This window comes from Furipterus horrens, unplaced genomic scaffold (assembly GCF_987537825.1).
Source record: "Furipterus horrens unplaced genomic scaffold, mFurHor1.1.pri manual_scaffold_3, whole genome shotgun sequence".
Taxonomy (NCBI): Eukaryota; Metazoa; Chordata; class Mammalia; order Chiroptera; family Furipteridae; genus Furipterus; species Furipterus horrens.
The window spans coordinates 107,926,069-107,952,866 of record NW_028327173.1 but is presented as its reverse complement, the minus strand read 5'-3'; the positions used below and the strand labels follow the sequence as shown (position 1 = coordinate 107,952,866).

General features: G+C 42.8%; 1 protein-coding gene and 1 pseudogene across 4 annotated transcripts in view; one reads left to right on the top strand and one right to left on the bottom strand.

Moving 5' to 3' along the window:
• The window catches only part of ADPGK (ADP dependent glucokinase), a 35,627-nt gene extending 9,659 nt beyond the window's left edge, over nt 1-25,968 (bottom strand). For 2 of the 4 annotated variants that reach the window (XM_090270050.1, XM_090270051.1), the window contains exons 1-4: nt 25,689-25,968; nt 18,908-19,133; nt 15,281-15,343; nt 9,574-9,694 (exon numbers count right to left, since the gene is read on the bottom strand). In XM_090270050.1, coding sequence (XP_090126176.1) covers nt 9,574-9,694; nt 15,281-15,343; nt 18,908-19,133; nt 25,689-25,915 — 637 coding nt within the window. In that variant the 5' untranslated portion in view covers nt 25,916-25,968. The remainder of the gene's footprint in view (nt 1-9,573; nt 9,695-15,280; nt 15,344-18,907; nt 19,134-25,688) is intronic. The other 2 variants (XM_090270052.1, XM_090270053.1) reach the window with 2 other exon arrangements.
• Nucleotides 2,707-3,603, top strand: LOC150015704 (insulin-like growth factor-binding protein 4 pseudogene; annotated as a pseudogene).
• Nucleotides 25,969-26,798: the final 830 nt, after the last annotated feature.

The following is a 26,798-nucleotide window of genomic DNA, read 5'->3' as shown; positions in this document are numbered from 1 at the left end:
TTTGAGAGGAGTGTGAGTCCTAAAGCAGGGAAGAAAAAAGAGGCTCTCTCCGAGCTCACTTGGCAAAGCTTTGCGATCAGAAGCTTTATTACGTAGAGCTCACCATCTTGCCCATAAGAGGGCAGGGAGAAGCCAGTCACCACCAGCATAAACACTCTGGAGCAAGGACTTACAATCCAGGTCTACATGGTTTTTCCTCCACATAAGGGATTCCTCCCATTTATAAAATGAAAGTCCATATGCTGACCTAGTAGAAAAACTAGGTTTCTATTATTGGGTTGGCCAAAAAGTCTGTTATGTTTTTTCTGTAAAATAAAAAACACATTTTTCATTTTCACCAATAACTATTGATTTGGATATTTTGAATATGTTGGCTCTCTCCTGCTATTGGCTTCTAGTTGGTGGGGGACAGGGGTGCTGCTAAACATCTTCCAATGCATAAGACAGCCCCACAGCAAAGAATTATTTGGCAAAATGTCAATAGTACCAAGAAACACTGCAAATCACTTTAGACATGTTCAATCAATCATAGCACCTTCTCTATACACTGCACAAATCTTTTTGCATTTCAGATGCGTCTTCACCTTTCTTGAAATTATAAAGCATAATACACTGACAATGTTGCATTATTTTCTTTCATCTTCAATATTAAAGGGGCTGCACAAAAATTCACCAATTTTGATAATTACAAAAAAAAAAAAAAATGCATGCTGGACTTCCGGCCAAGATGGAGACTTAGACAGACACGCTTGGTCTCCCTCTACAACTAGAAAGAAATACAACTACCTCAAAACAAACAATAACCAGAAATTCCAGAAAATAAAACTACATGGAAGCCCAACGTATGAAGTTATAAACCAGCGGTGCTCGCCTGGACGGGTAGAAATTGGAACTGGAATGGAAAGGTCAGGCAGTGCTGTTTGTGGTAGCAGAGGGGACAGCGGCAGGGGGAGCAATCCGGGCTGCAGTCAAGCCCCGGCAGCTCACGACCCCAACGTGGGGAAAGGCAGGCCCCCCCCCCCCCGCCCCATTGCATCAGACGGTGAGGCCCAGAGGGTGGGGGGAAGGATCCCGGTCTCCCAGCAGAGAATAACAGCAGGAATCCATCTTGGACCCCCGCCACCACACAAAGCGTCACAGCGCGGTGAAAAAGGTCGGGATCGCCGCCGGTCGCTGGGTAGTGACCGCCGGGTAGTGACGAGTACACGGGGCTCCGCCCCCCACAGCCTACCCAGGAAGCAAAACAAAACACAAATCTGCCAAAATGAAGGAGACAATGATTGAAATCCCAGTGATGCAGCTCATCGGGCAGCAGATGAAGAACCTGACAGACGAACAAATAAGAAACCTTTCAGAGGCTCAGTTCAGAGCTATTGTTATTAGGTGGCTTACAGAATTAACAAAAGATATGGAATAGGACAGGGAAGGAAAGAAAGCCACTCATACTGAAAAGAACAAAAACACATACGAGACAAGTGGTGAGGAAATAAAATCCAGAGATCAAATCAACAAACTGGAACATAGGGAAGGAACAGTCAACCAGTGCAGAAAGAGGAAACAAAATAAGGATAAGTGAGGAGAGGATCAGAAACCTCTGGGACAGCTATAAGAGATCGAACATATGGATTATAGGATTGCCAGAGGACGAAGAAGAAGAACTAGAAATTGAAAAATTAAGTGAAAATATAATAAACCAGAACTTCCTGAACCTGGGGAAGGAAACAAGACTTACAGGTCCAGGAAGCACAGAGAGTTCCAGGAAAATGGACCCAGGGAGAACCACTCCAAGACACATTATAATCAAATTGTCAAAAATTAAATATAAAGAGAGAATCTTAAAAGCAGCAAGAGAGAAGAAATGAATCATGTACAAAGAGGTCCCAATTAGACTATCAGATGATTTCTCAAAGGAGACGCTGCAGGCAAGAAGGGACTGGCAAGAAATATTCAAAGTAATGAAAATCAAAAACCTACAGCCACGAATACTCTATCCATTGAAACTGTCATTCAGAATAGAAGGGCAGAGAAAGTGCTTCCAGGACAAAGTAAAACTGAAGGAGTTCATTAGATCCAAACCACTATTATATGAGATGTTAAAGGGACTTGTTTAGGAGAAAGAGGATCAAAACTATGAACGTTAAAATGAAAACTGCATCACAAGAACCAACAACAGAAGCTAGGGAATCGAAACAAAGGTAAATTAAATAGGCAACGAGAGTGGGAAAAGAACTACAGGTATGGGGAATATACTGGGGGGAGGTCAGCAGGGAGGGGGGAGGTGAAGGGGGAGGGAGGTGGTACAGGAATTAAGAAGCATAGTAGGAGGGAGTGGAGTAGACAGGAAGAGGCTGAGAAGAACTATACGCACAACCAATGGGCATGGACTAAAGAGGGGGGGACAACTGGAGGGAGGGGGGCCACCGGGTGCAGGGGAGCAGAGGGAAGGGAAATTGGGACAACGGTAACAACAATCAATAAAACATTAAAAAAAAATGCATGCTGTGAGCCACTCAGCCCCCTTACCCCTCGCCAGCGTGCTTACTACCTTCCCCAGTTCAGTCGGACCGCCAGCGGGGCCGCCCCATCTCCCTGCCCTCTTCCAGTCAGGTCCTTCAGGTACGTGGGGTACAGCATGCGTGTGCTCCCTGCTGCCAGTCCATGCGCACGCAATCCCCGCCTGTCCCTGCGCCCGGTCTGTGCCCAATCATGCTGCCCCTCTGCCCTGTGGCCACTGGGCCTGGGCCGAGCCTGGGAGACAAAGCCCCCTGCTGCCTGCCCTGCTCCGAGGAGAAGCTGGCACACTGCCTCACCTCCGTGGGCTGGGAGGGGCTGGTGCATGAACCCGGCTGTGGCTGTTGTGCCACTGTGCCTTGGGCAAGGGGATGCCCTGACAGGTGTACACCCCCCACTGTGGCTCAGGCCTGCGCAGCTCCCCACCCTGAGGGACAGAGAAGCCCCTGCACACGCTGCTGCACGGACATGCATGCGCATGGAGCTGGCGGAGACCGAGGCCATCCAGGAAAGCCTGCGGCCCTCTGCCAGGATGAGGACGGCCACCCAACAAAAGCTCGGCCCCTGCAGTGCCCACGACCACAGGGGCCTGCAGAAGCACTTGGCCAAAATTTGAGACCGAAGCAACAGTGGGGGCAAGATGAAGGTTATCAGGGTGCCCCGGGAGGAAGCCCGGCCTATGCCCCAGGACTCCTGCCAGGGTGAGCTGTGCCGGGCCCTGGAGCGGCTGGCCGCCTCACAGAGCTACATCGACGAGGACCTCAACATCATCCCCGTCCCCAACTGGGACTGCAACGGCAACTTCCACCCCAAGCAATGCCACTCGGCCCTGGACGGACAGCGCGGCAAGAAAGGAGGCTTTCGGGGGACCTGGAGCCAAAGGGGGAGCTGGACTGCCACCAGCTGGCTGAAAGCTTCCATGAACGAGTCCTACCAGTGGGCAGGGGCTGTGTGTCCCCTGCTACCGCTTCCCCTGGAGTCTGCAGAGCTGACCTGGAGCCTAGGTCTGAGCCCTGGCTCTGCTCCCTGGCCCAGAAGTTCCCATGGGTGTGTGTGTGTGTGTCTATGAGCATGGGTGTGTCCTTGGGGTGAGCCAGAGCCTAGGGGTATCCTCTTTGGGCTTAGACAGCCTGAGAGGTCTGAGAGCGGCAATGGGGAGCACTTGTATATTTCCAAATTGATCCTGGATTCATTCATTCATTCAGCCAACTAAAAACATATGTTGACTACATATTAATTACATACCAGCTCTGGTTTTCAGCCCTGGGGGCTCTTATTCTGACTTTCTCTGACTTGAACATGAGAGGCCACCTCCTATATGATGGGCACAAGTCTGGGGGAGAAGTCCTATTCCTGTCACCAGAGGAGGAAAGTAGACATGTACCTTGACCACCATCCCTCCCCTCAATCTAGTCATAGAGTGGAGGCCATAGGGGAGGTGTGGGGTAGCAGATGGCTCAATGGTCAGGAAACCAGACCCACTTCCAAAGCTAAGGGCTGCCAGGCTCCTCTTCTCTTCCTGCAGAGACCAGCCAACTCTTGGGTTGCATATAGTGCCACTTGCTTAATTGCCTAGCAACTGAGTTCCTGCTATGGAGCAAGGAAGAGGGTCAGAGGAAGGCCTGCAAAACAGGGCTGGGCAGTGGGGTCCATGTCTGAACAGTCAAGGTGAGAGGAAAGAATATGTGATTGGACTGCATGTGCCTGATGGAGAAAAGGACAAGCATATTGGGATTGGGTGGTAGAGGTGGGCGTGCCTGGGTTCTGCTTCCTTCCATTTGTGGTCAGAGCCATGAAATCACCAGGATGACTCCATCCTTCGGTGGCTCCCAGCCTGTGGCTCCCTCTTGCTCCACACCAGCTTCCTCTGCACCTCCCTCCCCTGCACCCTGCCTCCTGGGCATTTTCTGGCTTGACTGGTGGAAGGAGATCTACCAGTTGGCCATAATGTTTTGTCCTTCTTTCTTTTTTTTAAACAAAACAGAAAACAAAATAAAAAATGCTAGACAAAAAAAAAAAAAAAAAATGCATGCTGTTATGACAGCTGTCACAATACAATCTAACAAAATTGTTCTGAATGAAGTTAAAGACTACTAAGCACTATTGAAGCCATCATATGGAAAAAACATAAGGGACTATTTGGCCATCCTAATACATTTACTGGATATTCCTACAGAAAGGCTTCTCCTCATCTTACAGGTGATATGTGAACTGTTGTGAGCAACCTTCTTCCTCCTTTATGCAATGGGCCTCTCCAAACTGAAGCTCTGCCTGTGTGTGGGGAGTGTGTGTACGCACGACTGTGTAGGGCTTACTCTAGAACAAGTGTTAAAGCTGGGAGAACTCATCCTTCCTTTGCTTTTGAGTTCAGCTTTCTTGAATTCCTTCCTCTGAAAAACATTTTATATGTGGTTCATTTATATAAAAATCTACGAAAACAAAAACAAAAGACAGTACCTATTTACTAAATCCCAACGCAATGGCTATATTTGTTAAAACTGAATTCTGTTCTTAGCTCCTGGCCCAGGTCAAAGAAAATACTCAACAGTGGTCCACAGAGCTCAGTGCAGTATTCTAGCTCAGCTTCATTTAAAGACTGGACATAAGGACGACCTCCCATGAAGCCTTTACTAACTCTGTCACCCCAAGAAGACCCAATTACTTCCTTCCTGGACCACAGCTGCACCCAGTTATAGGACTCAGCACATGACCTTGCTATCATTTGTTCAGGGGTCCACCTCCTGCAGTGGACAGAGCCATGTCTTCTACTATCGTCATACTCCTACTGCCTCACTGTCCCTGGCACACAGCCACATGAATGAACAGCAACATACAGGAATAAGAGAACAGACTGATGACTCTAATGCCCACAACAAAAAATATGGGTATGAACCCCAGCTAATGAGACTCTATGCAAGGGGAAAAATACACGACATTAGTACAGTATTCCCTCACTTATTGCAGGTATTATGTTCTAGACCCCCCGTGAAGTAGGAACCTTATATTTATTCTACTCTTAAACCATGTAATTTTAATAACATACCTATACAGTACTGCAAAATCCCATGATATAGCAAAAAATCCACGATAACTAATTAAATATAATATTTTAAAAAAACCTGCAATACAGTAAGGCTGCGATAAGTGAACCTCAATAAAGAGAGGGACTACTGCATTTCTCCATAAGGTAAGACCTGGCATTGGCCCTTAAAAAGTGAAGCTGCTAAGAAGCATTGACTAACTTAGGAAAAAAAGAGCCACACAGCATTCAAAATAAATCAATTCCTTCAGCATAAAAGTGAGAAGCAAAAATAAATGGGCTTCCGCAAAGTGAAGACAAGGAGGGATGTGAAGAGCTATTCATTGGCTGTTTCCACAGGACACAGGACTGATGGAGTGGCCTGAGAAGCAAAGTGACTAAAATTCTGACAGGGTGAGCCTCTAACAATAGCTAATGACCCTCTCTTCTTACAAAGCTTTGAATTTATTTAAGTGATTATTTCTCTCAATTTATCAACCTGTCCTTCAGCCAGTAAGTCAGCAAAACCTACATAATGACTCATTGGATCTGTAGTCCATAGCCTGAAAATAAGCTTCCCTAGAGAAGTCTGGCAGAAGGGGAGGAGGAAAAAGTTGACAAACTCCCTCTGGGAATTTATTCATCCAGGTTAGAGAGAAGAAGGGAATGGGTTTCTGTTAAGAGAGCTGACCCAATGGCTGCAACCACTAGATTAGGTTCCCTCCAGGGGCTGATAAAAGTATAACTTCACATAAAGTTTAATAAAACTCTTAAGAAAATATGGCTGAGAAAACAAAAAAACTAGTGTGAAGCTTATCAACCCAAGGATAAAGACAATCTCCTGACAAGATGAGGTGTGCCATCCTCCGAATTACATACAAGGCACACATGTCAAATACAACAACTGTCTTGGTGAGGAAACCGGTCTCTCCACTCTGTTGTCTCCAGGGTAAATGACAGAAACCAGGAACCAGAAAGGTCCCAAGTCCATGATGTGAGAGCCAACAGAAATGGAAGTAGGAGAATAAGGAACTGGCAGCACATCAAAGCCATACCTTTAATTATCCTAGGCCCTTCCAGGCAACAGTCTCGTTCATGCCTTTCATTTAAGCAGCTCACAGTGCCTTAAATACACTAACCTCTTAATCCTCAACACAACCTTCAGGCGAAACTTGCATATCATTAAATGTGAACTGCCTACCCCAACATTCTGTCCCTGATTTTCAGACCCTGCCCTTCCTAACTTCCTGACTCACTCTAGTAAACACCCAAAAAGACAACCAAAAACAAGAAACAGTTCCTTTTTCGTTCTTAGAGAAAGGCATAATTTTAAACAAGCACTATATTTCTCTTACATTAAAGTTAATTATAGTTACTCTAGTAGGTGAAGTTCTCTTAATTGTCTGACTTGGAAGCAGTTCACTGAACCATATTAAGTAAGTACTGCTTTAAGGTACCAATTAACTGTTTTTATGCTTGAGTCTTTAACTTGAATTAATGCGTTGAATCAGAAATTCAAGAAGCTGACTTCTACTTCTGGCCAAGATGGAGGCCTAGACAGACACACTGTGTCTCCCTCCACAACTAAGAAGGACTACAACTACCTCAAAACTAGAAACAACCAGAAGTTCCAAAAATAAAACTACATGGAAGTCCAGCAAACAAAGATATAAAGAAGAAATACTCATCCAGACAGGTAGGAGGGGAGGAGCCGGGGCAGAGAGGACCCGGTGTGGTTGTGGCAGTGGCAGCAGCAGCAGCAGCAGCAGCAGCAGCAGGCCAGCGGAAAGCGCAGTCACATGTTTTAAAGTCAGGAGGGATACCTAGAAAGCGTTCCCAGCTACTCACTGGATCTCGCAGCACACAGTCCCAGCACCGGGAAAAATCAAGCCTCATTGCTTCTGATTGTGCAGACCAGTGGGGGTTGGGGTGGAGGCAGAAACTGCTGGTCTCAGCAGTCCTCCTGTTTAAAGGGCCCCCACGGTCCTAGAACGTCCGCAGACCCACCCATTCTGGGAATGATGGCCAGGGCAGCAGCGAGAGGGGTGCCAGTCTGGTGTGGAAGTGGGAGAGGTGCCTGGAAAAGGGGTGAGTGCTGGGCAGGTGGCATTATTCCCTCTTGAACCCCTCCCCCACATATATCGCCACAACGTGGTGAAACAGGTCTCCCTGCACTGACCAATCTCTAAGGCTCCGCCCCTTACAATGTAACAGGAGTGACAGCTCTACCTGGGAATCGGAGGCAAACAAACAAAGGGGCCTGTCAGAATGAGCAGAGAAGTATGGCCCAAAAGGTGAAATGGATCAAGGTTCCAGTGGGAAAACTAAGTGACGAGGAGACAGACAACCTAACAGACGCAGAATTCAAAACACTGGTGATAAAGATGCTCACAGGCTTGACAGATATGCTTGAGTACGGCAAACGCATAAGGGAAGAAGTGAAGGCTATGCTAAGTGAAACGAAGGAAAATCCACATAAAACCAATGGTGAAGGGAAGGAAACTGGGGTTCAAATCAATGATTTGGAACATAAGGAAGAAAAAAACAGTTAACCAGTGCAGAATGAGGAACAAGCATTGAAAAAAATGAGGAAAATTTCCCAAATTTCATGAAAGAGATGGACATACAGGGCTGGGAAACATGGAGCGTCCCGGGTGAGCTGGACCCAAAGGGGACCACACCAAGATGTGTCATGATTGAGATGCCAAAGGTGAAAGATAAAGAGAGAGTCCTAGGGGCAGCAAGAGAGAGGTGGAGAGTTGCCTACAGGGGGTGCCTATAGGACTATCAGCTGATTTCTCAGGGAACACTTTGCAGGTAGGGACTGCAAGCAGTATTCAATGTGATGAAAGGCAGCCTGCAACCAGGATTACTCTATCCAGCAAAGTTATCATTTGGAATGGAAGGGCAGATGAAGCGCTTCCCAGATAAGGTAAAGCTGAAGGAGCTCATCATCGCCAAGCCATTATTATATGAAATGTCAAAGGGACTTACTTAAGAAAAAGAAGATCAAAACTATGAACACTAAAATGACAACAAACTCACAACTATCAACAACTGAATCTAAAAAATAAAAACAAAATCCAACTAAGCAAACCAGAATAGGAACAGAATCATAGGTATGGGGATCATTTGGAGGGTTATCAGCTGGGAGTGGGGAGGGGGAGAAATGTGGAAATGGTGCAGGAATTAAGAAGTATAATCGGTTGGTACAAAATAGACAGGGGGAAGTTAAGAATAATATAGGAAAGGGTGAAGCCAAAGAATTTCTATGCACGACCCATGGACATGAACTAAAGGGGGTGTGATTGCTGGAGGGAAGGGAGGTACTGAGCGGAGGGGAGCCAAGGGGAAAGAAAATTGGAACTACTGTAACAACATAATAAAATATACTTTAGAAAAAAAAAAGGACCTCACTTCTGAGCAAAGATACCACAGCAAAATACACAGAATCAAATATACAGTATGTTCAGGTATTTAGGATTCTTTCAGGAATCAACTCTGTAGTGTGTGTAACATAAAATCTACTGGGGGAGGGTAGGATGGGGATGGTTTGGAGTAATAAACACTGGAACACTATATAATGGGAAATGATGTGCTGTTACACACCCAGGGGAAAACACAATGCTTCAATTGAGTTTGTGAGGCCTAGAATCAATCCTGAGCAGCTGGAAACAGCTGGCCAGAAATGCCTAGGGCAGAGTCCAAGGGGGTTAACAAATATTATCAGCCCTTCTCTTTCCTTAGTAATAAAGAAAAACTTTACAGGTGTGTGTTGAATACATTTTCATTTTTATTCAAGATGCCTGCTTTCCATAGTCTGATTCCTCTTGGGTTCAGATCAATTCTGTTTATAGAACTAGGAACTTTCTTCACTGTTGTAATACTCTAGCACTCTCCCTTGAGTCAACGGCCAGTATCAGTGCCAGAAACCTTTGTAAGGCAAGAACAGGATCCTACTAATTTAGCACAGTCACACCTCATACTAACAATGTAAGACGCCCCTGATGTGTCTTACACCATTACTTACTCATTTCTCTTACCTGCTTGATACTCTAAAATGAGGTGGAACTCATCCACTTCCTGCAGTGACTCTGGTGGAACAAATACATTGTCATCAAGAAGTTCATGCAGTTTTGGACCAATTGGACCACAAAGAAGAACCTGGAGACAAGAAATATGTAGTCTGTCAGACCTGTCCCTTCTCCCATGAAATTTGTATAATAACCAAAAAGGCGCATCTAGGCCACTTTACATTTTTAACAAAATACTGGGATCCCAATGTAATTTTGGAAGCTTTTGATTTGGAAGCATGCAATGGGGGGCTATTACCAGGGTTTAGGCCTTCAGCATATGGCTACAATGTACCCAGAAATGAGAGGCTGACAAAAGGCCCACGTCACACATGTTAGACAGGTACCTATGCAGCTGCTGTATCCCATATATTCTGTTAGGGACTGAGCGTTTGTGTTCCCCCAAGTTCATATGTTAAAGTCTAACTGCCAATGTGATATTTATAAATAGAGCTTTTAGAAGGAAATTAAGGCTAAATGATGTCATATGAGCAAGGTCCTAATCCAGTAGGACTGGGAGCCATAGAAGAAAGAGAGAGATATTTCTCTCTTTCTCCACCACACACACTGAAAAAAGGATATGTGAGATCACAGCAAAAAGGCAGTCATCTGCAACCAGCAAGAGGGCCCTCACCAGAAACTGAACCCTGCTGGAACCTTGATCTTGGACATTTCAGCCTCCTGAACTGTGAGAGAATAAATTTTTGCTGTTGACACACATCAGTTATTTGCCAATCCTGAAAAGTGTTGCCGCTACTATTTTTTTCCCCTCTAATTCTTGGCTAGAACCTCAGCTTCTAAGATGAGATGGGAAGGGACAGTTTCCCTCCTACCTGAAATAATATCAAGGGAAAACAGATAAAATATATAAAACAATGGTTTTCAAAACATTGGACACTGGGAAACAAAGGACAGTGATCCCTAAAAACAAAAAACAAAACAAAACCCCCCAAAAACAGAAAAAAAAAGACTAAGTAAGCCTTACAAATGCTTTAGCAAATTACCTTAAAAGTTTCCAGATACACAAGCCTAAAAGAATTCATCACCAGCAGACTGCACAACAAGAAATGTGAAAGGAGTCCCTCAGGCAGAAGGAAAATGAGACCAGGTGGAACTAAAGCTTTAAGCAAAGGCATAAAGAGCGCCAGAAACGGTGCTGGATAAGCAATATCTGAATAAGTAATGTCCCTTTCTTATTTAAATATCTTTAAAATAATTAACTGCTTAAAAATATTAACATACTATGAAATGTATAAGATATGTAAAGGCAAACTATATAACAATAATAATATAAAGACAAGATGGGAGAAGCGGAAGTCCACTGTTGTAAAGTTCTTACATTCTATGGGGTGGTACATTAATATCTCTTGAAATCATAATGTGATAAGCTAATGTACATTATAAACCCTAAAGCAACCATTAAAATAAAAAACAAAGAATTATAGCTAATAAGTCAGAGAAGATAAGATGAAATCATAGAAAATAATCCAAAAGAGTGTAGAAAAAGAGGGAAAAAGGAAGATAAAGGGATGGGACAAATAGAAAACAAATACCAAGATGTCAGATTTAAACCTAACCTGATATAGCAACATTCCCATTAAATGTAAATGATCTAAACACTTAATTAAAAAAACAGAGATTCTTAAAGTTTTTAAAAAGGAAGTCCCAACTACATGTTGCCTACAAGAAATAAGTTTTAAATATAGACACAAAAAGGTTAAAAGCAGAAGTATGAAAGAAGATATATCGTGCTAACACTAATCAAAAGTAAGCTGGAATGGCTATTTTAATCAGAACAGATGTCAAGAGCAAAGAATATTATAAAATAATTTTCTTTATCCCTGGTAATGATAAAGGGGTCAATTCACAAAGGGGATAAAACAATCCTAAGCAGTTATGCTCCTAATAACAGAGCTTAAAAATACTGTACACAATGCATAAAGTTATAGAACTGCAAAGAAAACTGTTAAGTCCCAATTATAACTGAAGATGTCAATACCTCTCTCTCAATAATTAATAAGTTAAGTCAATAGAAAATCAGTAAGAATATAGACGGCTCGAACAACAATTTCAGCAAATATGGTCTAATTGACATTTATAGAACACGCTACCCAACAACAGCAGAATATACCAAGATAAATGAAATTCTGGGCCATCAAAAATTCTCAATAAATTTAACAAGAGTCAGAGAAGTGTATTCTCTGATTACAATTGACTTAATAGACATCAGTAACAGAAATATATCTAGAAAACCCCCAAACATTTAGAAACTAAATAATATACTTCTAAGTAGTCCATTATGGGCTATTAAACAGCCCATTTCCAGAAATCAAAGGGAAGTTAGAAAACATTTGAACCAAATGAAAATAAAATGCATCAAAACCTGTGGATGCCAATAAAAGTTCTTAAGGAGAAATTTTTCACACTAAACACCCTATATCAAAAAACAAGAAAGATCTCAAATCAATGACTTTAGCTTCTATCTTAAGAAACTAGAAAAAGACCAAGTTAAAGTCAAAGTAAACAGAAACCAATAAAATAGAAGAGAAAAACAAAGAAAAAAATCAATGAAACTAAAAACTCATTATTTATTGATCAGATCAATAAAATTGATAAACCTCTAGCCAAACTGATCAAGAAAAATAAGATAATTTGCCAATATCAGAAATGAGTGATAACATCACCACAGGTTCTAAAGATCTTAAAAGGATATAGCAATATTATCATTAGTTTTATGCCAATAAGTTCAACAACTTAAGACGAAATGGACAAATTCCTTGAAGGATAAAACTACTGAAGCTCACTCAAAAAAGAAAATCTGAAGTTCTCTATACCTATTAAAAAAATATCCAAGTCGTTAAAAAACCTCCCATCAAAATCCCAGGTCTATAGGGGCTTTGCTGGTGAATTCTACAAACATTTAAGGACAGTATAATATCAATTCTATACAGGCTCTTTTTTTTTTTATTATTGAAATACTTCCCAACTCATTCTAAGGTCAGTATTACCCTGATGTCAAAACCAGACATACAAGAAAAGAAAAATACAGACCAATATCCCTCTTGGAAATTGACATAAAAATTTAAAACGAAATTTTAGTAAACTGAATCCAACAATATATAAAAAAGACAATAAACATATTAGAACCAAGTGGGGTTTACTACAGGGATGTAAGGTTGGTTTAACATTTGAAAATCAATGTAATTACCATATACGAAACAAACAAAAAAACCCATACAATCATCTTATTAGATGCAGAAGCAGCATTTGATGAAATCCAACATTATTCCTATTGATGAAATTCCACAAATACCTTCTCTTTCTCTCTCTCTCTCTCTCCCTCTCCCCTGCCCCGCCCTTTTTTAAAGCAGACATCCCTGTTTTGTTTTTAGTATTAAGGGTAATGCTTCTAGTTTTTGCCCATTGAGTATGATGTTGCCTGTGGGTTGGTCATATATGGCCTTTATTGTGTTGAGGTATGTTTCCTTTATTCCTACTTTGCTTAGAGCTTTTTTAATCATAAATGGGTGCTGGATTTTATCAAGTGCTTCACAAATATATTTTCTAAAGGCACTCTCCCCTTCTACTATTCCACCATTCCACTAAATCTGTCTTTGCTATATTCACTAGGGTCTATTTCTGAGACACAATATATAGCAGTCATTAAAAGTATGGACTCTGGAGCTAGAGTGCCTGGGTCAAATTCCAGATCTACCCCCTTATTAAGTGTGTGACCTTGAACAGTTTCCCAAGCCTCGTTTTTCCTATCTATAAAATGGGGATAATATGACTTCCCTTACCGGGTATTTTGAAGATTAAATGAGTATAAATATTCGTATATAACACGTTGAAAGAATGCCTGGCATAGTAAGACCTATATAAATGTCAATTATTATTATTATTACCTTTAGAAAATACCTAGTTCTTAACTTCTGGTAGTTCTCAGATGATCACATTTTGGCAAGTTAAACTGAAGGAGAACAGCACCGGGCAGTGAAGTCAACGCAAAGCCTGGCCTTTGAATCCCAGCTCTATCATTTCCTGGCTATGTGACCTTGGGCACATTACTTAACATCTCTGGACCTTGTCTTTCACCTTTAAAAGGGTGACAACACCTTGCTTCATCAGATTGTTATGAAGATTGAGTAACATATATCCCTTTTCTTTCCTCAATCTTCTACCAAGGTCTGACTTGTTTCACCAGAATGCTTTCCAATGAGACTGGTCCCAGGTCCAACTTCTCCAGGAAACAGCAGCAAATGCTCTCTCAAGGGGAGGACAATATTGAAAGGTCAATCTTGCACTAACCCAGGACTTCCAGGGTATTGTCCTTCCAGAGGCCAGAATAACTTCTCAAGGGTCAGAACGGTAGCCTTTTAGGGACCCACACAAACATCCAGGATTCTGATGGGAAGGGCACATGCTCTAATAAGCTTATGATTAATCTTTTCTTTTTTTATATCTATTAACTGGTAAATTTCTGAAGATTAGCCCCGGAATTTCTAATCTTCTCTTCTTGGGTGTTAATTACTATCTGTAAAGATAATGACTGCAAAAAAATCTACATTTTCCACCCTAATACTGCATGAGAACTTTCTTTTTAAAATGTGAATGTTCACACTTTAATATGCTCTCCACATCTAAGTGCACCCATCTTCTGCTGTACAGTGTGGTTCCATATAAATTTCCCCCTTAAACTGTCGATCATCTATCTGTATAGTGGGCCCACCTCTGGGCTTTTGATTCTCTGCCCCGACCATATTTCTATTTCAGGCTGGTTCCCCCAAACTGTTTTGTGGTTCCTTTTCTCTATTGTCAGTAGTCATGTCTATTCTATACTTTGTCATGTTTGTTTAATCTGAAGTCATCTTTGTTAAATTTTTCTTCTTTGTCCTCAAGTATGGTCTAGCATCAAGTAATTGTACTTTAGTAGGCTTTAGACAGACGAGCTTCTCTACTGGTTGATCTCATCCAAACTTTAACCATTTTACAGTAGGGTAACAGCAATAACCTCCTTGCTGGCCTCCACCCTCAGACCTATTCCACTCATAGCAAAAAAGCCTTCTTATTCAGATGTTATTCTGAACCGCACTAACTTTGAATTCTATTAAACCAATGGCTGAAGACTTAAGACGTCCCCCGCTCTTGACCTCTACCTGGTGCACTTCATTTTTCAACCCTCTGGATCTAGGTTCAGCAATACAACCAACTAAGCTTGCTCTCATCACTGTAAAATCCCCAGTCTTAGGCACTGACTCTTAACCATTATTCGATACAGTACTTAAGAACGTGAACTTAGGGTGCAAGGTTAGAATAGTTCCATTTCTTGTTAGATGTGTTGTTCTACACATCAAGCTTCACATGGAAAGACGATGAATAGCACCAACAACAGTATGAATTAGCCTTAGAGGTTGTTGCAAGAATTACATGATATAATCTACGTAAATCACTAAAGACAATACAATGCAAAGAAATGTCAGGCACAAAGTAAGCACTCAGGAAGGAGTAGCTGCTACAACTCTCCTACTATTATTACATTGGCTCCTAACAAGAGGCCCAGGGTCTGGCACATAGTAGGTGGTCCATACATTGAATCAGGAAGACATATTCATTCTTGCTCCTAAAATTATTTAAAATTAGTAAAAGGAACAGGTTTTAATCTGGGAATTTGACCTACCTTTAAATCTGAGTTGGCTGCAAATTTCTGTCCAATTAAAGCTGCATTTCCTCCTACATAGTGCTGTAAGATAGTTATAGGTTATTAGACAGTATTTTAAGCACAACTACGTTACCCAAGCTTAATCATTTTTTCATTCATTGAATTAGTCTATTTATTCCAAAAAAAAATTTGAGGTGACTTTATAAGGACACACAGATGAAGTTAATAAAACATTAAACTCATAAGTTAACTGACTATGAGTTACAAGGAAAGGTGAAGAAAACAAATACACTAATCATGGAAATTAGTATAATTGCTTTAACCGTGGATCATGTGTGGCCTTGAGTTTCCAGGCACCCAGAACAGATAAACATAAAAAGTGTTCACAGATCTTGTTTCTACACTGTAATCCTTCTAAAATGGGTCTATGATTATGTCACTCTCCCCCTCATAGTCATCCAATAAATACTATAATGAACTAATATCCAAGACCTACGTAAGGCACACAGGCCAATCTGCCCCTGCTCTCCTTCCACTTCCATCTCCTGTCCTTCCCTTCCACCCCATGCCTGCAGTTCTCTAAGTCCACCTTCCTCTCTCTGTGCCTTTAGCACATATTTTTGACTTCACGACCCTGTCCCTCTCATATACACACTGGTAAATCCCAATCACTTCTCAATAATCAGCTGCAGTATCACCTCTCTTCAGTGCCCTCTAATCCCCTTTCCCCACTGCCTAGTCAGCTTCCACAAACCCCACCCAGGCAGGATTACAGAGCTCTTGCTAACCTTACACTCTGAACAAACCCTACTCCAGCCCTATCCACTTGGGCTATTATCATTTGGGTACATATCTAGCTCCTTCAGGACAGGGACTGTCTTTTTCTTACAATAAGTGCTCAGTAAATGTCTGATAAATTTTGAGAAAGGAAGAAACACACTGATGTGTTAGAAAACACAAAGGCTTTCGTAGGAGACCATGTTGTTTCCTAAATACCACATCTCTCAGATGAGGACCTAGACCTGGACGACAGATAATTCAAGGCTATTATTCCATGCTGCTGACTAAGGATGAGTTCATGTGCTTTGGACACCTGACAAATAGGAGATAAAGCTGATGTTCTACTATGAAAGCTAAGAAACCTCTTCAACAGAATGCTGCCACCTCATCTTCTTAGTCTTTAGTCCCACACAGAGGCACAGACTAAATAATTCAATTCTAGATGCTAGACACCACTGCGATCCCAGGGTTTTGTCAACCAATTACTGGGTTCAGGTGGGATAGTAACAGCTTTTCATGGGTAAATTTAAAACTTACAGTGCTAAAATTTGGCCTTTTAACATGTTACCTTAATTTTTTATTTAACTATGTGGGCAGAATTTACTAAATATCTTAGGGGAAATATTAAGATACTATGAGGCAGATTTTAGAGTTTTCATGTGATAGTTATTAACTGCTGCTTATCAGTCAATCTACTTTAAGGGAGCTTGAAAAGGCATGACATGAAGTGTCACCCTAGTGGAAGATAAGTAACATATTTTAGATTTTACAATGTTAAGAAATAATTTGGATGATCTAAAACCTAGGTAAAGTTCTGTAGAAAAAAAATTTTCGTTATGAACCAAAAGCCAGAATCAAGTAAAAGAAAATACAATAGAAATAAAGTGGGTGGTTTGAATATACCACCATAAAGACTTTTAAGCAACAGACTCAAAATCATGTTAGAGCTATCAAAATCCTTTCATGAGAGATCAGAATCTCACCACTGAGTTCAGCTGCAAAATGATCATAATTGAAATTTTAACAGCTGCTGTCGCCTTCAGAAACTCAGGTGGGTATTGCTCGTGCCCATTTCCAATGTTCAAATGGGCAGCTTCAAAGGAAAAAAGAAAACTTAAAAATTTTAAAAATTATCAAAATAAGTGGTCATAAGTAGCCTGTGAAAGGTACCAATTAAAAATGGCATTAAGAACTTCCCTAATATGAGTCGCACCCAGACTGAGGTGACTAGCCAAAGGAAGGCTTTAGGTAAGAATTAGGGGTGGGGCGGGGTGGAGAAATGTTTAAACAAACAACTAACACTCAACCTGGAGAGCAAGGGGAAAAGGGTGGACTGAATCAGACTGGCTAATCTGCATGACTAGGATCTGGTGCTGAAATTAGCTGGAAGGTGGAAACACAGAAAGAATACATGTAATGAAAATATGGTGAGTTTTAGTTTCTGTTAAACTTTGATCTCATTTGGGGGGAGTGCAAAACCTATCGCATGTGACTAATAAAAAATAAGCACTTTTCATGTAATAGTTATTAATGCTGTTTTGTTATACAAAAAACAAAAACAAACTCAACCTCAAGAGACATAAGGTGTGCTAGGCCCAGGGCAAGAGCCACGGTGGGATCTCCTGTCTTCAGCACTGCTTTCTACTGTGTGAGCCTCACAGAAGTTTTCTGGACAATGCTGGTCCCAAAGCTTTGTGTATGATCACCAGACGGGCTTGGGGTCCCCTAGTTCTATCTCTGACAGGTTAAGACTCTGTAGACAAGGTGCTCAGAACAAAAGCATCAATATAAATAGGAAACTTCATGGGAGGGTAAAAGTCTTGGGTCCTATCCCATGTACACTGAATCAGAAACTCTGGGAGTGAGGCCCAGGAATCTGTGTTTTCAATATCCTCTCCAGGAGATTCTGATGCAGGTGCTCAACCCTGAAAACCACGAACCAATCGAGATCTGTGGTTCTCAGCCAGGGGTGATTTTACTTCCTCCTCTCCTCACCCTGGAAACATTTTTAACTGTCACAATTGGGGAAAAGAGGAAGTGCTACTGTCACCTAGAGGCCAGAGACCAGAGATGCTGCTAAATATCTTATATGTACAGGAAAGCCCCCACAGCAAAGAACTGTCTAGCCCAAAATGTCAATAATGCTGAGGTGCAGAAACCTTGCTCTGGACCAGCAGAACAGAGTGAGGCCCCAGCTGCCCCATCCCCAGGCAAAAGCTGGAAATAGTTCCCTGTGGGTTTGGGGCCTTGTCTTTTGCTCAGGGAGGACTAGGCCACGTTAATATTACTGCAAGTTACCACCCACAAGCAATACCCAAATCAGCAGATATCATTCCTACCTTAAACTTCAGTAACATGCAATTTAAATGGATGAACCAGAACCAAAATGTTAGTAAATATGATTCATAAATGCTGGCTGAATTGCTCTGACTAAAAACAGCAGCAAAGGTAATGGAAGGTCAGATATATAGTTTTACAAAAGAGGAAACAGTGCGGAATTGGATCCCCAACAATCATCTCCCGGGGTAAACGGAGGAAAAGTTGCTTCGTTGCTTCTAGGAAACATGTAGAAAAGGCATCTTTTCCCACCCTGTATTTTTTTTTTTTTTAGATTTTATTTATTGATTTTGAGAGAGGGGAGGAGAGGGGGAGAAAGAGAGGAAGAGAAACATCCATGTGAGAAACACTAATCCATTGCCTCTCATACACGCCCCAACCAGGGACCAAACCCGCAACCCAGATGTGTGCCCTAACTGGGAATCAAACATATGACCTTTCACTTTGTGGGGTGGTGCCCAACCAACTGGGCCAAACCAGTCAGGGCTCCCACCCTATCTTAACTTACTACTGGTGAACCAAACAGACCTGGGCTCCTGGGAATTCGGATGCAACCTGGGCAATGTCATGGAAAGTTTCCTTATCGCTGAAGAAGCGCTCTGCAGCTGCTCCCTTCCCCATGAAGTGAGTGAAGGCATCTTCCAGATCATTCCTTGAATGCAGGATGGAGTGATCTTTCCCATCCCCAGGATTCAGGCCAAGTGCCTGCAAGAGCTTCACCCCTGAGAGCACCACATCCACACATGCATTGACTCTGGAAGGAAGGAGGACAGAGACGTGAAAGGAATGAGCAGAAGCCCCAGGGGGCAGCTGCTTCGTATTTCACAACAGGGAAATGTTTCAGAGAACTTATTCAAACAGAAAAACAGATGAAATGGATCTGAAACTGAACTGGAAAGTAAAGAACACATAGCAGAGGGAAGACTTTATCTGAATGTATGACTTAGGATCAGAACACAGGACTCTATGATAGTTTGGCAAACTTTTACACTAGTTACAAAGACAGAAAGAAGACAGGTGCTCAGCATTTCGGAACAGAGCTACCACAGTAACACAAATTAGCATTTCTGAGAAAATGCTAATAGAGCCAAACTGTCTGGATTCACACTGGCTGTGTGGCTTAGGCAAGTCACTTTTAATTTTTCTGTCTCAGTTTCCTCATCTACAAAATGGCATAATATGAGTATTTAACTCATGGAGCTGTTGTGAAGATTAAATAATATATGCTTAGGAAAAGTGCAAAGTAAAAGGCAAGCGATGCATCATCAGACTGGCTCCGTGGAAATTCTAAAGTACTAAGGTGGTCTGGCACAGTCTCTCCTATGTGTGCATAGACAGTTCGGGCTCATATTGTCAATGTTTCTTTGCTAAAAGTCATCCCTTAAATGAGAAGGGCCAAATAGCTGTGTAGCTAGATGAGTTCTTCCTACCACCCCACCCCCACCTCCACCCCTGCCTCTTGGAAATGTCCCTCTTGGCAGTGGGGCTGGATGACCACACAGGCCGCTCCCAGCCTGCGAAGAGCAAGACTCACAGCAGGCCAGCCAAAACAGCCCCTGTGCTAAGGGCAGCTGAGTTCCCAGGGTAACACTGGGCAGCTTTTGAAACCAGAAGGCAAACTCATCAATAAAGAAGGCTCAATGGATTGAATTTTAGTTATGTTTCCCTTCTGGTGCTCTAAAAAAAAAAATCTCTTGATCTGGAAATTAACACAGCAAATCATTAATGATTGCAAATTCGGAGAAATGAGATTGTTGTAAGGGAAAGGAATTTTATTTTTCATTAGATATATTTCTAATGTTTACAAGCATGCATTACTTTTATAACTTAACAAATAACAATTTTAAAGGTTCATATATAGGCTAGATATTATTTACAACACACAAGTAAGGCTTACAAAGATGAGACATATCTCTCCTCATGATACAAACTGATAGTATTCTCATCATAAGAGTTCATTAATTCTTCCCCCAAGGATCCCATGTTTTTGAAAAGATTTTTCCTACAAAAATTTAAACATTTAAATACCCATTTTCTTAATTCTTTTAAAGTCAAAGGCACATAATTACTCTGGTCAACATGCCTTTCAGAGTGTAAAACACAGCGACATGCATGTGGCAGGTGCTGAACAATGTCTAAAACACATTCCTTTCACAGCCTTACATAATAATAAACCAAAGGCACCTTGTAAACTCATCCCAATTCCACCTCCTAGAGTGTTTTTATGGAATGCAACATTAGATATCTGAAGGGAGAATCTTAATAGGAACACAGGTATCCCTGTCACACTCTAGCAGGTTCCCAAGTTTCAGACAGAGTGTCTGGATAGTGAGAGATACTATTTCCACCAAACGGCTTTATTTAGAAAATATATCCAAATAGATTTCGGTCCTGTGTCTGGGCAGCAAAAATTCAGATACTGAGCAATACCCATATTTGGAAATAACGACTTCAGTAAACACATGACCTTCATATCTAGTTCTGCTGAGACCTTAAACAAAATTTGATTCCTCAAAGATGATAATGAAGGAAGTTGAGTTTGCAAAAGTTACCAAAAAATATAAAACTGAAAGAACAACATTTAGCATATTTTGCAACACGAGACAAAACACAACAGGACTAATTCTGAGTTAAATGTAACTACCATAGGAACATCGTTCACCCACCCCCCTAATCATGTCATGAATACTAGCGGGAAAACAATCATATAGAGGAAAACTTTGTATTTGGTAGCTTACAAAAATAAAAAGATCACCGACCATCTACTAGTGCCAGATACCAATCTCAATACTTTTACATGTGCTTTCTTGTTATATTTTATTAAACTAACCAGAGCAAGGATCTTTCTCTGCACTTACCTCATTCAACAGCATACTAAAATGTAAACAAGCACATTATTTACAGGTTAAGGTGCTTCATTATCAGGGGAAATAAAAGGAAGGAGGGGCATAAGAATCAGAAGAAAAAACTATGCTCATGTGACAGGCAGAATTTCACACTGTAGAAAGAAATGTGTAAACGAGCACAATGTGAGTTTGGAGAAAACACAAATATGGATGAAATAACTGGAAAATAAAGCAAGGCAACAGATGCTGAATGCTCAAACAAGAAGCTAAAGTGGTGAGCAGAAAGGGAGCTGGGAGCGGAGGTACCTGACCTATTCCTAGAGATAGGCTGGGGGCAGGGAAGGGGACACAGGTCCCCCTTCTAGGTTTTAAGTTCCTTAAAGGATGGTTCTTACCACTTTCCTTCTGTTCCACCACCTGTAGAATGTCCTAGGGTTATTTTTTAGCAGTAACACCACACTCAGATATTACAAGAGCTGATGACAATCACTACAAGATATGAAACAGTAGAAATCCAAAAGGGCAGGGGCAGCGGTCCCTGGGCTGAACCCTGGATGGTGCACTAGAGAAATAAGGCAGGCATTCTCATAAATCACACTAACCTCAAAACGTTGTAAGACAGGAAACTAGTCATCACTACTTTAAGCTGAGAAAAGTGAGTCCTCCTACATTCCAAAGGCCGTAACTGGAGGAGCCAGTTTCAAACTAGTTTATCTGACACTGAAGCCCATGTAGGGAGCATGCTCAGCCAAGATGTGAACGAAGGGATTAACCTTGTGTTTGGACACAGTAAGAATGCTTATCTAGTCAGAATGGAGATCTAAACAGGGGAGAAGAGCAAGATAGGTTTCAAAGGTCAGGATGAAGCCAGGTAGGGGGAACATAAACTGATTGTTCCCAAGAATGAGGGGTTCATCATTCACCTAGTGAGGCTTAGTACCAGGGTTCGATTTGAAGCAGGGTGGCGGGGCACATTCTAGAAAGATGTGGTAGTGGGATTGGCACTGACAATCTTCTTTCAACTCCCACTCTTTTATTTCTCTGGCCCCTATCCACCGACCCCTGAAACGCTGGTGCCTCCCCAAATGCCACCCTTGCCATTTACCTTCCCTTTTGGTTCTCTCCCTGGGTGAGGCTGACCACTCTCTGGCTTCAACCTAAGTGCCGGTGTCTCCAAAATCTGCAACCCTGCTCCCCAGTAGCTCCAACTCCAGCCTCTTGCTGTCAGCAGCTGTGGCTCAGTTTCATTTGAAATCCCATAGTAGGTACATCTCCCCACCTCTGAAATCAAACTCCTTACCTTCCACCACAAACATGTTCCTTTTTCTTAATCTCTCTTAATGGCAACAATGTGGCATGAACACAGGGGAGCCAATAATGGGTTAGAGTTGGGCCTCCCGCACTTGCTAACTGTGGTCTGGGGCAAATAAACGTTTCTAAGCCTCATTTTACTCATCTGTGAAAACTGGGCGACCAATACCTGTAGCTGCCTACTGAAGGTTGTTAAGATCGCAAATACTAAAAACTTGTCATTCTTGACAGCCATTCTGTACTCTAGCACTTTCAACCTAGCAAATCTCACATTTGACACCATTCCTATGTAAGGCTTTTCCCTTCACTTAGACCCTACAATGGCCTCTTAACTAGTGTCAAGTTCTCAGTACTTTCCTCTTTATGAATCACATTAAATCGTGTGTTGTGTGAGTAAACCTGTGTGTGTACATTCTCCTGGAAAGTCAAACTACAACATGCACACCCCACATGGGATTCTGGTGCAAGTACTGCACCTTCTTTCACCTACCCCTTGCACACCTCCATCTTTAGGCTAAAAATCCTTTTGGGTAATGAGAAATGTTACCAATGGATGTGTTACCCACAAAAATGATATAAAACAGTCAAACAGGTTAGAACCACTGCTTCAAACCTATTGTTCACATTCCCACCGGTTATTCTCAGCAAAGACCTTTGCATCATTTACCTAATTATAAACAAATCCATGACCTACCCTGATATTAAAGGCCCTTCTCAGCATCATTTCTTGACATCTCTCTACCGTAAGTTCCTTCCTTGCCCTAAACACAAGGACATTTGGTGTACCCAAATTATGTACTTTTTCACATTTGGCTTTCTCTGCCTAAGCGGATTTATTCCCCTGCCTTCATGTGGAGAAATGTCATTTCTTCCCCAGGTCCTATCCCATGTAAGTCACTGCAACAGAATATATTTCCTTAGATGGCCACAAGTGTGTCATGATGCAGACTTCTGTAGTTAACTTTTTTCACAGGTATTTGATGAAACTTTAAAAATTTATTTTAACTGTGATATACTGTTCCATTGTGTGACTGTACCAGTTTGTTTATGCATTTTCCTATTTCCAACCAAGAGAAAAAAGCAGTTATTAAATCTTTGCTCCTATAAACAATGCTTTAGGGAAAAGCATATCTTTTTTACAATGTGACGCTGACACGCTTCCCATCAATGTGTATTCTATGTCCCCTCCCCTTAAAATCTGTTAGACCTGTGACTGTGACAGAAGTGCTTCTAAGTTATATCATAAAAGGCATTAAGGCTCTCTGTCCGGTCTTTTTGGAACCTTATCTCCTAATCCACACTCATCCTGCTGTGGAAAAGCCAAATGGCTACATAGAGAACCTATGGGTATTCAGGTACAAACCCCAGCCACTATCTGACTGAAACTGTACAAGACCCCAAGCGAGAACCTCCTGGCTGAACCCAATCAAATCTCAGAATTATGAGAGATAATAATAAAAAGTCCATGCTTTAAGCTACAAAGTTATGGGGTGATTTATGATGCAGTAATAGTAAATGGAACATCACCTTCTCAGATGGAGCTTTTCCTTAAACCTCATCCAAGGAAGAATTAGTAATCCTTCTTTGGGACACAGGCTATCTTGTTTTTACTACTAGTTCAGCAAATACTTTTCATAATTGTTATGGACAGCACTGTATCATCCCCCTACCCCACCCCAATTTATATGTTGAAGCCCTAACCACAAACATGACTATATTTGGAGATAGAGGCTATTTACTAATTAAGGTTAAATGAGGTCACAATCCAACAGGACTAGTATCCATATAAGAGGAGACATCAAGAGTGCCCACACACAGAGGAAAGGCCATATAAGTACACAGCAAGAAGGTGACCATCTGCAAGTCAGGAAGACAGTACTCACCAGAAACCAACTTTGCAAGTACCTTGACCTTAGCCCATCTGCCTCTAGAACTGTGAGAAAATAAATTTCTGTTGTTTAAGCGTCCAGTCTCTGGTATTCTGTGATGGTAGCCCAAGCAGACTAATACTGAATATGTGTTTCCCACAAATGAGGCAAGGACCTTGCTTTATCCATCTCTGTATCCTCAGAATCTAGTGTGGACCTGACACATACGGTGTAGTTGATGAATAGTTGGGTGAATGTGCAAAAAGCCAGAGAGGCCAATGAAACTGATAGGAAATGTGTGAAAAGGCCCAAATTTAAAAAAAGAGGTAAAAGGAGATACATCCAAAGAAACAATAAAACACTAGCTAACTTCTTTAAAGCACACACGAGGCTATATATTAATTACATGGACTTATTCTTTAGTCTTCAGGATAACTTTGCTTTACCTTGCTGTTCCCCGCCCCAACAATCATGGTGCTGGATCTTCAACTCAAACTGAGACAGGAATTAAAGTTAGTGTAAAGGAAATAATTACATTCCCGGAGAGTAATACAAAGAAAGGAGGCACTGTGATTTGCGAGAACCCTAAATATACAATATCGACGATGTCGGGAAGAAATGAATTTCCAAGACAAGAGTATGTGTAAAGTATGGAAAGCCGCAGAGACTAAATGGAGACTTAAAAATGGCAGCTGAATGTGAACATCAACAAACCACCAGTGAGCTCTGAAAGGAGTTTCAGGGGAGTGGTGGTCTCCAAGCCAGGGCGTTAAGGAAGGGGAAGCAAGGCTACGTTGGTAGCTCAAAGCAGCGACCACTCCACTCCTTCAAGAAGTTCAGAAGCAAGAAGAGAGCTGTCAAAAGCGGGTAAGGCCAATCACTTAGACTGCAGAAGAGCAGTGGACAGAAGAACAGGAGGAGCTGAAAGTGGATCGAAGGTGGCTCGAACAGGAAGGTGTCCGGCTAAGCGGGCTTTTCCAAGAGGCTTTAAGGCTAAACTTCGGAGATCAAGTAAGGGCGCAGGGTCCAGCCAAAAGAAATAGGTGGTCTCGTAAGTGCCTGCAACAGTGACGAAGGGGGCTAGTTTCAGACGTCCAACGCTTCTCGCCAAGGAGGCAGGAGCGTGGACACCTGCGCTGAGGGGCCGGGGACCTCTGGGAACCCCTGTTTCGCGCAGGCTCCAGCTTCCCAGCTCGCCCGACCTCCGCCAAGACGGCCCTCGGAGGTCCGGAGCGCTCGCAGCTCCTGGACTGGCCCAAAGACTCAGGCCCCGAAGGTACTCACCCCACAGCCACGCGGCGCCAGCGCCGGACCGGTCGCACGATGAGTGCGTCCCAGGCGGCCGCCAACCGGCCCTCAGGGGAGCCGAGTCCCGGGGACGCGGGCCCCAGCTGCAAAGAGCTCCACAACAAGCGCAGCGCCGAATTCGGCAGCTGCGGCTCCAGCAAGAAGACGCAGCCCACCGCCAGCGCCAGGAAGCCCGCGTACGCAGAGCCGCGCCACAGCGCCATGGGGACCGAGACGCACAAACGTATCCGCCAGACTCCTTTTCTGGCCCGCGCCTCTTCCGCCTCTTCCGCCTCTTCCGGGCCCGGCGCGCGTCGAAGTCGTCGACACGAGCGACACGTCACGCCGGCGCGTCACTGGTTCCCGGGGGGGCGGAGTTACGAGCGCCAGACGGGCCGGTAGTCTTTCACTGAGTTCAAATCCTAACATTTTTCCGCGCGGTGTCTTGACTCTCAAGTAGGTTGGGCAAAGATGGAGGCGCTGCATCCTTTTCCGGAACTGCAACTATACCCTAAAATAGAGGGCCAAGGGTACCATGGTTTTCCCCCAGTAAAACCAAACGGAGGGATTACGAAGAAGTGCACAACATTTACATTAATCTGAGCCAGTCGGTGTCCTCATGTGAGCTGCGCCTGCAGTTCCTCTGAGCGGTACGAATCACACTCTCCCCTTTTAATCGGTCCCTCCACACCTGTGTGCATTCTCCATCATTTACTAAGCTCGTCCTCTTTCACGCCTCGGACTGGCTCTCTCGGAAAGAATCGGCTCAGATGGCAGCAGCGCTGCAGCGAGCCCCTGGGGCACACGTGGCCGGGGGATTCTGCCCCTTGGGAGGGTAGCCAGGACCTACAGCCATGTGGCCTATGCCAAGACTGAGGAGAGCCCGCAGGGATCATCCTCTCTGGATGACCAAATTAAAACCTAAAATAACCCTTTTGGGGCGCTGTTTTCCTTTTACACTCAGGAAAATGTACAAATCCACACAATCTTGTGCAGCACAGGGAGGTTAGAGACCTCCACTAAGAAACCCTGGTTTCTCCTTCCTTGTGGTAATGGCTTAAACCTGGCAGGCCCGGTCGTCTTTGTATGTGAGCCTAGGTTAAGAAC